Genomic DNA, 12,711 nt, shown 5'->3' with positions numbered 1-12,711 from the left:
AGGTCAGGAGTTTGAGACCAACCTGGCCAACATGACAAAACCCTGTCACTATTAAAATACAAAAATTAGCCAGGTGTGGTGGCTTGTGCCTGTAGGCCCAGCTACTTGGGAGGCTGAGGCAAGAGAATTGCTTGAACCCGGGAGGCGGAGGTTGCAGTGAGCCAAGATCATGCCACTGCACTCCAGCCTGGGCGACAGACAGAGATTCCGTCCCAAAAAATAAATAAATAAGGCAGGTGCGGTGGCTCACGCCTGTAATCCCAGCACTTTGGGAGGTCGAGATGGGTGGATCAAGAGGTCAGGAGATCGAGACCATCCTAGCTAACACGGTGAAACTCCGTCTCTACTAAAAATACAAAAAAATTAGCCGAGCGTGGTGGCGGGCGCCTGTAGTCCCAGCTACTCGGGAGGCTAAGGCACCAAAATGGCGTGAACCTGGGAGGTGGAGCTTGCAGTGAGCCGAGGTCGCACCACTGCACTCCAGTCTGGGCAACAGAGTGAGACTCCGCCTCAAAAAAATAAAAATAAAAATAAAATAAAATAAAATAAAATGTACAGGGTTTTCCAAGCCCATCCAAACACCCTTGACCATGCTTCTCACTTTTTGCCTATTGTCCACTGCACACTTTGAGCAGCAAAGCCCCTAACAACTAATTCGTAACTGACTTTTCTTTTCTGATAATGAATCTCTCAGCTCTTTTGGTTAAAAGCGTTCTCAGTTTCTACATGTATAAACCATAGACAAAACATCTTTAAACCAAGTGTTAATATGTTCTAAGCTTAAAATCTCCTTATGCATGCTAAGAACCAATACAATCAACTTCTAGAAAAAGGAAGTTTCAAAGGTGCTGGTAATATTCTTTTTTTTTTTTTTGAGATGGGATCTCGTTCTGTTGCCTGGGCTAGAGTGCAGAGGCACAATCATGGCTCACTGCAGCCTCAATCTCCAAGGCTCAAGCGATCCTCCCACCTCAGCCTTCTGTATAGCTGGGACTACAGGTGCATGCCACCACATCCAATTCATTTTTGTATTTTTAGTAGAAACAGGGTCTTGCCATGTTGTCCAAGCTGGTCTTGAACTCCTGAGCTCAAGCGATCTTCCCACCTCAGCCTCCCAAAGTCCTGGGATTACAGTCTGGGCCACCGTGACTGGCCAATGTTTTATTTATTTATTTTTTAAAGGGAGCACACAGATGATAGTTTTTTTTTGCTTGTTTTTTTTAATTTTTGGAGACAGCATCTTGCTCTATTGCCCAGGCTGGAGTGCAGCAGTATGATCATGGCTCACTACAGCCTTGACCTCCCAGGCTCAAGTGATCCTCCCACACCAGCCTCCCATGTAGCTGGGACTACAGGCATGAGCCACCATGCCCAGCTAATCCTTGTTTAATTTTTTGCAGAGATGGGGGTTTATGTTGCCCAGGCTGGTCTTGAACTCCTGGGCTCAAGCAATCCTCCTACCTCAGCCTCCCCAGTAGAGTTGGGACTACAGGTGCATGCCACCACACCCAGCTTACATATACTTTTTTTCAAGACAGAGTCTCACTCTATTGCCCAGGCTGGAGTGTAGTGGTGTGATCTCGGCTCACCACAACCTCTGCCTCCTGGGTTCAAGCTATTCTCGTGCCTAAGCCTCCCCAGTAGCTGGGATTACAGGGCCCTACTACTGCCGGGCTAATTTTGTATTTTTAACAGAGATGGGTTTCACATGTCGGTCAGGCTGGTCTTAAACTCCTGACCTCAAGCCATCTGCCTCTCTCAGCCTCCCAAAGTGCTGGGATTACAGGCATGAGCCAACGTGCCCAGCCTTACTCTTTTTCTTTCTTTTTTTCTTTTTTTTTTTTTTTTTTGAGACAGAGTCTCGCTCTGTTATCCAGACTGGAGTGCAGTGGTGTGATCTCAACTCATTGCAACCTCCACCTCCCGGGTTCAAACAATTATCCTGCCTCAGCCTCCCAAGTAGCTGGGATTACAGGCGTCTACCACCACGCCCGGCTAATTTTTGTTTTTTTAGTAGAGACAGGGTTTCACCACGTTGGCCAGGCTGGTCTCGAACTCCTGACCTCAAGTGATCCACCCGTCTTGGCTTCCCAATGTGCTGAGATTACAGGCGTGAGCCACGGCACCCTTACTCTTTTCTATGTATGAAATATTTCACAGTTTAAAAAAAAAAAAAAAAAAGGTAGAAAACTTAATTCCAGCTGGGCGTGGTGGCTGCCTCATGCCTGTAATCCCAGCACATTAGGGGGCCGAGGCAGTTGGATCACCTGAGGTCAGAAGTTCGAGACCAGCCTGGTCCAATACGGTGAAACCCCATCTCTACTAAAAATACAAAAATTAGCCGGGCGTGGTGGTGGGCACCTGTAATCGCAGCTACTCAGGAGGCTGAGGCAGGAGAATCACTTGAACCCGGGAGGTGGAGGTTGCAGTGACCCGAGATCGTGCCACTGCACTTCAGCCTGGGCGACAGAGCGACAATGTCTCAAAAAAAAAAAAAAAAAATTCAATTCCAAGATTAGCTAAGTACTTCTCTAGCGAAAATGCTTTAACCACCATTCTTTTTTTTTTTTGAGATGGAGTCTTGCTCTGTCATCCAAGCTGGAGTGCAGTAGTGCGATCTTGGCTCACTGCAACCTCTGCCTCCCGGGTTCAAGCGATTCTCCTGCCTCAGCCTCCCGAGTAGCTGGGACTACAGGCACACGCCACCATGCCCAGCTAATTTTTTATATTTTAGTAGAGACAGGGTTTCACTGTGTTGGCCAGGCTGGTCTCAAAAGCCTGAGCTCAGGCAATCCACCTGCCTCCGCCTCCCAAGGTGCTAGGATTACAGGCGTGAGCCACCATGCCCAGCCAGTAACCACCATTCTTTATCACTGACCAACATTTAATGCCCAGGTCCCCTCCCTTCTGTCCTGGGCTTTCAGGCCATCACTAATGGCTCCTCCTCCTACACTTGTGGCTGCCTCTCCTTCCACAGCTTCTCTTCCTCTACTTATTCCTGTTCTGCCTGCTCATTCTGGGTGATCCCATCTAAGCTGAGATTCCCAAATCTATATGTATTCAGCCCTTACCTCTCTTCTCAATAACAAACCCATCAGATTGCTAAATACCACCTGGCTTCCAGCAGGTACCTCAAAGAAAGATTCTTCCTGTTGAAAAGAATCACGCCCCCACCCTAATCCCTTTCTCTTCTCTCAAAGGCACCACTCAATCCTCTCTGAAGTCATCATACCTCTCCCCTCACCTTCTATGTGCCACTTCACATTCCTATGGCATTTGATCTTGACTCAGCTTCTCAGGGTCCCTCTCCAGTAACAGAGAAATAGTCCTTCAGATCTTTCCCCACCCAGAGCAGTTTCTCAAAAGTAAAACTCATCAGTTCTCCTTTTAAAATCTGACAGTTCTTTTTAAAAACTTTAGATGGCTCCCATTGTTAAGCTCATTTACAAGGCTGAGGAAGCCCTTTACAAGTTGGCTTTATCTTTCCTTCCTAGCTTCCTGCCCATCATCTACATTAATTATAACTGTGTCTTTACCAGCAAGCACTGCCACCACCTCTTCTACCTCGTGTGCTTGTTCTCATCCTTAAAGAATCAGTTGAAGAGCACCTCCTCTTTCAAGCCTTTTCCCACCTCTTAGGTACAGTTGATCACCTTTGCTTTTAAGCTGTCATGGCATTCTATTTTAATTTTTTCAATAGACCAAAGCTTCTCAAAGACAAAAAACAAAAACAAAAACATGGTTTACTTCCATTAGATGCCAACAGTCTAGCAGTGAGCTTTGGTATATAGTAGGCCTCTATATATCAAAGAACTTCCCTTTCCTATTTCCCTCCTTTTTTGTTTCTGAAAGCACAAAAGCTCAGATATTCGAATTACCTAACTCTGGTTTAATTCTGTCACAAAATTGGTGTGACAGAATTCGAATACCGTTGAGTGTGCGCCTTCGAAGCCTCTTCTCACCCTCTTCCACTGCTCTTGTCACGTTCATTCCAGGTGAGTTGCTATGTGCCTGGTGGCCCCACCCAACTTGTTATGATTTTAGCTCAGATTCAACTCAAGTCAATCTGAACTCCCAACTAATAGGCTGTGCCCCCTAATTAAAATAATGTTTTTGTTTTTTGTTTTCCGAGACGAAGTCTCACACTGTTGACCAGACTGGAGTGCAGTGGCGCTGGCACAATCTCGACTCACTGCCATCTCTGCCTCCCAGGTTCAGTCTCGAACTCCTGACCTGCCAGACCTGCCAAAGTGCTGGGATTACAGTCGTGAGCCACCACGCCAGGCCCAGAACTAAAATATTTTAATCTTAAAGACCCTCAGAAATCTAGTCTAATCATTCAGATCAAAAGGAAAAATTTAGGTCACAATTCTGTGGATTCGAGTCTTAAAAGTCACAAATCGAATGGCTACTAGTACTTTCCATGGGAACACAACTCTTTTTTTTTTTGAGACAGAGTCTCGCTCTGTTGGCAGGCTGGAGTGCAGTGGTGCGATCTTGGCTCACTGCAACCTCCGCCTCCCAGGTTCAAGCGATTCTCCTGTCTCACCCTCCAGAGTAGCTGGGACTACAGGTGCATGCCACCACGCCCAGCTAGTTTTTGTATTTTTAGTAGAGACGGGGTTTCACTGTGTTGGCCAGGATGGTCTTGATCTCCTGACCTCGTGATCCACCCGCCTAAGCCTCCCACAAGTGCTGGGATTACAGGCGTGAGCCACCACATCCAGCTGGGAACACAACTCTTAATTGGACAAGATTCCATTCTCAGCATAATGACAGTGTTCTTGTTTTTTGTTTTTTTGGAGAGAGTCTCACTCTGTCGCCCAGGATGGAGTCCAGCTGCACGACCTTGGCTCACTGCAACTTCCACCCCCCAGGTTCAAGTGATTCTCCTGCCTTAGCCTCCCGAGTAGTTGGGACTACAGGCGCACACCGCCATGCCCAGCTAATTTTTCGTATTTTAGTAGAGACGGGGTTTCACCGTGTTGCCCAGGCTGGTCTCAAACTCCTGCACTCAGGCAATCCACCCGCCTTGGCCTCCCAAAGTGCTGGGATTACAGGCGTGAGCCACTGCACCCGGCCATGCTCTTGTATTTTATCTGAATCAAATTCACATGATTTTAACTACTGGTCAGGAGAAATGCAAAGGGGGTTATTCACAGTGTTGAATTCTATGCTGATTAAAATTACTGGCAATCCTTTCCCCATTCCAAATTATGGAAGTCTAGATTTGAGTTCTTAAATATTTAGAACAGGGGATGTAAGGAAGAGGCACAACCATGCTTCTTGTTTCCTCCTGTCCCTTCAGGGATTGGCTTCTACTTCACAAGTGTGTGAGGCTCCTCTTCTGGGCTCTCAGGTTAGACTAAGCACCCTTTCTCAGTTCTCCCACAGCTGTTTTACCATGCATGGAAATTAAATATATTAAATATATACAACTTAACATTCATTCATTCGTTCATTTTTTGAGACAAGGTCTGGCTCTGTTGCCCAGGCTGAAGTGCAGTGGCACGATCATAGCTCACTGTAGCCTCCACCTCCCATGTTCAAGCAATCTTTCCACTTCAGCCTCCCAAGTAGCTGGGACTTAAAGGCGCATGACAACATGCTCAGCTAATTTTTTAATTTTTTGTAGGAATGGGGTCTCACTATCTTGCCAGGGCTGGTCTCAAACTCCTGGGCTCTAGCGATCCTCCTGCCTTAACCTCCTGAAGTGCTGGGATTACAGGCATGAGCCACCGAGCACAGCCAACCTTTAAATTTTTTTTTTTTTTTTAGTAGCCGGGCGCGGTGACTCACGCCTGTAATCCCAGCACTTTCGGAGGCCGAGGCGAGCCGATCCCCTGAGGTCAAGAGATAGAAACCATCCTGCTCAACATGGTGAAACCCCATCTCTACTAAAAATACAAAAATTAGCCAGGTGTGGTAGCGCGTGCGCCTATAGTCCCAGCTACTTGGGAGGCTGAGGCAGGAGAATCACTTGAACCCGGGAGGCGGAGGTTGCAGTGAGCCAAGATCGCACCACCACACTCCAGCCTGGCAACAGAGCAAGACTCTGTCTCAAAAAAAAAAAAAAAAAAGCGGGGCGCGGTGGCTCACACCTGTAATCGCAGCACTTTGGGAGGCCCAGGAGGGCGGTTCACGAGGTAAGGAGATCGAGACCATCCTGGCTAACACAGTGAAACCCTGTCCCTACTAAAAATACAAAAAGTTACCCGGGCATGGTGGCGGGCACCTGTAGTCCCAGCTAACTCAGGAGGCTGAGGCACGAGAATGGCGTGAACCCAGGAGGCGGAGCTTGCAGTGAGCCAAGATCCCGCCACTGCACTCCAGCCTAGGCGACAGAGCAAGACTCCATCAAAAAAAAAAAAAAAAAAAAAAATTTTTTTTTTTAGTAACCAGTAAGCTCCTCAGAAGCATGATAGGGCTGTCTGATTCAATGTTGGTTCCATATTACCAGGTACATGCAATGCTCAAAGTCTGCTGAATACAATACATTATTTTCTTGAAGGGCCAACTTCCTTTAGTTTTTAATGGTAAAATTTTATTTCTTCTAATTTTTCTTCACAGCCTGAATTTATCTATCGACACAAGCTAGAAATGGAAAATGTCAAACAAAGCAAGCTACTTTCTGAAGCATTCTGTTGTTAAACTGGAAACAGCCCTTATTAAATAAAAAAACACTAGAGCTAGGCCAGGCGCAGTGGCTCACACCTGTAATCCCAGCACTTTGGGAGGCCCAGGCAGGTGGATCACTTGAGGTCAAGAGTTCAAGACCAGCCTGGCCAACATGGTGAAACCCTGTCTCTACTAAAAGTACAAAAATTAGCCAGGTGTGGCAGTGCGTGCCTGTAATCCCAGCTACTAGAGAGGCTGAGGCAGGAGAATCTTAAACCCCAGAGGCGGAGGTGGCAGTGAGCCCAGATTACGCCACTTCATTACAGCCTGGGGGACAGAGGGAGACTTGGTCTCAAAAAAATAAAATAAAATAAAATCCACCATAGGAATACCACAAATACAAAAAGCAGTTAAAGATAAAAACACAGAAGATACAAAGTTACAAATAGACCAAATCATCCCTTCTTCCCTTTCCCTTCATCCCCACCCACCAGCAAATCAATTTTATCTCCAAAATAGGCATCTCCAAGTCACAGCTCCACTGTCACTATTAGTCACCATCATTTTGTAGCTGGATTACAATAACAGCCCCAGGTCACTCCTCTGCCTCAAATTCCTTCCTTGGAGCCCACAGCACTTTAAATAAAAACCCAATTCCTGACCTTGATCTTTATATCCAAACTCATTTTATATGACCCCCTTTCTCCTTTAAGAAACACACTCCCAGGCCAGACAGGGTGGCTCACATCTGTAATCCCAGCACTTTGGGAGGCTGAGGCAGGTGGATCATGAGGTCAAGATATCGGGACCATCCTGGCCAACATGGTGAAACCCTGTCTCTACTAAAAATACAAAAATTAGCCGGATGTGGTGGTGGGTGCCTGTAGTCCCATGTAGTCTCAGCTACTCAGGAGGCTGAGGTAGGAGAATCACTTGAACCCGGGAGGCGGAGGTTGCAGCGAGCCGAGATTGGGCCACTGCACTCTAGCCTGGCCACAGAGTGAGACGTCATCTCCCAAAAAAAAAAAAAAAAAAAAAAAGCTGGGCGCAGTGGTTCACGCTTGTAATCCCAGCACTTTGGGAGGCTGGGAGGCCAAGGCGGGCGGATTACAAGGTTAGGAGATCGAGACCATCCTGGCTAACACGGTGAAACCCCGTCTCCACTAAAAATACAAAAAATTTGCGTGGCCTGGTTGCGGGCGCCTGTAGTCCCAGCTACTCGGGAGGCTGAGGCAGGAGAATGGCGTGAACATGGGAGGCGGAGCTTGCAGTGAGCCCAGATCGCGCTACTGCACTCCAGCCTGGGCGACAGAGCGAGAGCGAGACGGAGTGTCTCGTCTCAAAAAAAAAAAAAAAAAAAAGAAAAGAAACACACTCCCAACACAATGGACTTTCTCACCTCAGGACATCTACATAAGCTTTTCCCTAAACCTGGAAGGCTCTTCTCCTCCTCTCAGGCCAAGCCTTGCCTAGGCTGGGTTCTTCTTTACCCTTAGGTCTTAGCTTCATACTTTCTCTGACCACGCCACCCCAGTTAGGTCCCTCCTGTTATATTCCTTCAGCCTTGGTTTATTTCCTTCATAGCATTTATTGATCTTACTAGTACTTTATTTTTCTACTTTTCAGTCTGTCCTCTCCACTACAGTAGGAGTTCCACAGAGATAAAGTATGTCTGTCACACATCTTTCCCAGTACCTACACTGGGTTACAATGGGTTATAATTCTCTTATAAACATTTGAATAAAAATATAAAATTAAAAATTATGAGGCATTCCAATAAAAAGGATAAAACTATAACAATGCAAGCCACCAGTCCTTAAATTTCGAGTAGGACATTATTGTTACAAATTTTAGCTATGCAAGATAAACCAAAATATTAGCCAAGAGGCATGAAACTCTGGCTTTAAAAGCTCAGTTTTGATGCCTGCAAAGTTAAGCCACTAAATGTATCCTATTTGGGATGCGAAGAAGCATTACACTGAGTTTTCCGCTTGGCCCAGGCTCTAGTAGTCACTAGCTTTCTATAAAAGGCTAATAACATGTTAAACCTAAGCCATGAAAACCAGGCTTGGGAGTGGCAATTCGAAGATTCAGTATAACAAAGTAAACTCAGTCAGGATCTAATTCAACCAGCATGGTGATCTCCTTCAGAGATACCAAGGAAAATGAAAAACTAAATTAAAGCAACAGACCTGAGGCAGAGGGCACAGAAAAGGAGAAACAAAGCTGAATGTGAGGGGGAGCGTCAGAGAAAGGCCCTATAATCTGTGAGGGGACTGGAACAACAGGTAGGATTTCAACAGATGGAGAGTGAGGTGTAGTTAAGGCAGTCAATGAAGAGCCAACAGCTGGAGGAAAGGTGCAAAGGTATGAGTAAGGAAGGATGGCTACCAGGGAATAAGTTAGCAGCTTAGTACAGCTGCAGTAAAGGAAGGACGAAAGGGTGCAAAGACAGAATTACATGCTTGTTCTCTAAGAAGATACATGCATGAACGGAAAATTTGGAGGCGATTCTGTGGATAGAGAGAAGCGGCATATTTCTTTTCCTTCCTCTAGAAGGAGATTCAAGCCATTAACTTTTTCCTTTTTTTTTTTTTTTTTGAGACGGAGTCTCACTCTGTCGCCCCGGCTGTGCAGTGGCGCGATCTCAGCTCACTGCAACCTCCGCCTCCCGGGTTCAAGCGATTCTCCTGCCTCAGCCTCCCGAGTAGCTGCGATTACAGGCGCCCACCACTACGCCCAGCTAATTTTTTGTATTTTTAGTAGAAACGGGGTTTCACCATGTTGGCCAGGATGGTCTTGAACTCCTGACCTCGTGATTCGCCCGGCTCGGCTTCCCAAAGTGCTGGGATTACTGGCGTGAGCTACCACACCCGCCCATTAACTCACTTTTTGAAACAGCTGTATTATTAATACGCATCACCTCAACGTAAGCATATGCATGGCTTAGTGAATGCCTGGTATTAATTATATAATTCACTCTCACAAACGAGAGGAATAATTTATTCAGTCATATTACAAATCTCACTACAGTGGGTTCTAAGATTCTCAACTCCTTAAATTGGAATTATATTGTGCTCAAAGTTGACTGCAACTACCAGCATCTGCCAGGAACTGCAGGTTTCACCAATCAGATTCTTGGTGTCCTGGTCTTTGTTATATAGTATTTGATTTATAATCACTTTCTCCCCACTTTTAAAGTCCATTTAGTTCAGTAGTTAATCTTATAGTCATTATACTGTCATGGCTTTTTTTTTTCTATCTCTATCCCACTATGCAAACAGTTGGTGTCCTCAATTATAATAGCTTTTAATCTTTAAAGTTTAGAGTAATACCCGGTCGACAAATCCATAAAGTCATAAACATCTAACCCTGGAAAAACTGTATCAACACCCAGTCCTTTTAAAATAGATGTTTAAGAAATGAACTGGCCAGTTTGTTACTTTAAAAATTCTAGGCAACTTTTCAACTCAACTTTGGGATAATTTAAATAAAAGAAACCTCTGATAAAATCAAAGTGTTACAGGGCAAACACAACAATAAAAGCAAATCTCTGCTAAAACGCTTAAGGCAAATTAAAGCAACTAATCAATTAAAATAACGTATTTCACTTGGAAAAGAGAATGCTTGGTCACTTTGCGTTAATTTTAAAATAAGAAATACTAAGTCATTAGACTTAACACAAAAAGCATGTCTGAAATTGAACTAGGACACAACTAAGTGTCATTCAAAAATTTTCCTTAATAATATTCTAGCCTAATTCCACCTTGGAAATTAACCAGACTGATCTCTGGCCTACTAATGGTCCTTGGGGAGAAAATATGCAATAAATTTTCCAAAAAATATCCTCGCTGAAGGCAATGCACCTTCTCTTATCTTTGTAATTAACATACTATAAAAGTGGTGGTGTCTGGCCTGCTTCAAACTTGGCACCACAGTATCAATATATAGTTCTGATATTTTGGTTAAAGGTTTTTTTGTTTCTAAACGCTAAAGCATTTTCATTTTGTCGACTGTTCCAAAGGCTGCAATCCTGGAGTTCTTAACCTGGAGTTCAGAGATATGGAGGGAGTACAAGAACCTGGGATGGTGTGCAAACTTGTGTGTACGTGCCTTTGGCGGGGAGGGGTGGGGGTGGGGTGGTGGTGCTCGGCTATCTTCAGATTCTCAAAGAAGTCTATGGCTTAAAAACGGTTTTTGGCCGGGTGCGGTGGCTCACGCCTGTAATCCCAGCATTTTGGGAGACCGAGGCAGGCGGATCACGAGGTCAAGAGATCGAGACCATCCTGGCCAACATGGTGAAAAACCGTCTCTACTGAAAATACAAAAATTAGCTGGGTGTGGTGGCGTGCGCCTGTAGTCCCAGCTACTCGGGAGGCTGAGGCTGAAGAATCGCTTGACTCCGGGAGGCGGAGGTTGCAGTGAGCCGAGATCGCACCACTGCACTCCAGCCTGGCGACACAGCGAGACTCCGTCGCAAAAAAGAAAAAAAGGTTTTTAGAAAAACCAACAAATCCCTGCATCAGTATTACACCCAGAGAAAGTCACGAAAGGCAAAAAGCGTGCATTTTAACTATGCAACCACCGTTAAACATTCAAAACGCATCCTCTTCACATTGAGAAACAGCCTCGTGAGGGAAAAAAAAAAAAAAAAAACGCATCCTCTTATCCAGTGACCCAGATCCTGACACTACCTTTCCGTTAGGGAGGCCTTCTGGAAAATAATTTGGTTCAGAATGGGGGGAATATGGGTTCAAGCGCGCCCCACCCCCCTATACAAACACTCTTCGACCGACCGGTTCTCGACCTTCCTCCGCGGTCGGGGAGGGCTCTCGCGTACCTGGGCGCGGGCTCGATGAGGGTGGTGGTGTCCAGGTAGTGGATCTTGTAAAACTCCAGCAGGGCCGGCAAATGGTCAAATTCCTGGTCCCCGATCTTAAAACGGCGGTTGGGCAGCGAGTTGATGATGTAGTGGGAGACCCGCGAGTTCTCGGACACCGACAGCACATAGTCCCCAGGGCAGGTGGAAGAATCGCGGACGAGGAACATACCGTGGCGCTGGCCCTGGAGCCGGGTCTGCGCCTCCTGGCGAGACACCGGCCCCATGTACCAGGCGGAGCGGTCCGAGGAGTCGAACCTGGCGGAGGACATGGTGTCGGACCCGGGACTCTGCGGCGGTAGGGGCGGCGGCTGTCCTCGCCTGCTCTGCACGCCTTAGCCCGGCAGACGGCTTTGGGACCGAGGAAGGGCCTCTCGCACACCTGGAGGAGCGCTCAGAGAGCTGGGCCAGCACTTTCCTCTCGGCTCCGAGCCCGCAGCATCCTCCGACGCCGCCCGCCTGCTCCGGGGCCGCCACACGGAGAGAGCCGCCCGGGAATGCAGGGCAGAGCCGGGGGGGTCGGGGCAGGCAAACCCGAGCCGCAGCGGAGGCCACCCCGGGGTTCTCGGGCTGCTCGGCGTCCCAGGGGTGCCTCCAGTGACTCCCGGCCTGGAACGCGCCGGCGCCGCAGCTCTACGGGTCTTCACCGACCCCCGCCGTCACACGAGGCACGGAACTCGAAGGAGCGTCGCGCCTCCGGGGTGCTTTTGCCCAGCTTGTTCCCAATAGCCACAGCAACAAAATGGCGGACGCGGGAGAAGCGGCAGCCACCTCCCCCCTCCGCTCAGCGCGCTCCGTCTGCGCACGCGCGGGGCCCTGGCTCCCGGCGGCCGCCGGGGCCCTCCCGTTACGTCACACAGCGCAGCCAATTAGGAGCACCGTCGCGACGATCAGGGTGGGCGCTGGTGGCGCCAGCTCCCGCGTTCCAGGAGGAGGCTGAAGAGGCGCCGGCCGTAGGCACTCTCTTCCTGGGCTGCTGCGCGCCGCTGGGGGCGCTGCGGCTGCCGGGTCTCCCAGCGCTGGCAGGAAAACAGCTGGAGCCGAGAGGGAGCGGCGTTTCGAAAACCTGCTTGTGGGAACAAAGCGTAACGTGCAGGCCGAATCGCGGGCCAGGGAGGCGTGGCACTGAGGCGACCTGGCCAGCCTAGGGGCCTGAGGGAGCTCAAGGACTGACAGATCCCGATGGGCCGAGGCGGCCCAGTAAAGAGATGACC

The 12,711-nt window shown here is 47.8% G+C and overlaps 1 protein-coding gene across 1 annotated transcript in view; it reads right to left on the bottom strand.

Annotated features, from left to right (window-relative positions):
- CRKL (CRK like proto-oncogene, adaptor protein) overlaps window positions 1-11,805 on the bottom strand; it is a 36,008-nt gene extending 24,203 nt beyond the window's left edge. Inside the window, exon 1 of the mRNA XM_002834636.5 lies at window positions 11,459-11,805. Coding sequence (XP_002834682.1) covers window positions 11,459-11,769 — 311 coding nt within the window. The 5' untranslated portion in view covers window positions 11,770-11,805. The remainder of the gene's footprint in view (window positions 1-11,458) is intronic.
- Window positions 11,806-12,711: the final 906 nt, after the last annotated feature.

Source organism: Pongo abelii, chromosome 23, assembly GCF_028885655.2.
Source record: "Pongo abelii isolate AG06213 chromosome 23, NHGRI_mPonAbe1-v2.0_pri, whole genome shotgun sequence".
Taxonomy (NCBI): domain Eukaryota; kingdom Metazoa; phylum Chordata; class Mammalia; order Primates; family Hominidae; genus Pongo; species Pongo abelii.
The sequence above is the reverse complement of the archived record's forward strand: the minus strand, read 5'-3'. Positions and strand labels throughout refer to the sequence as shown.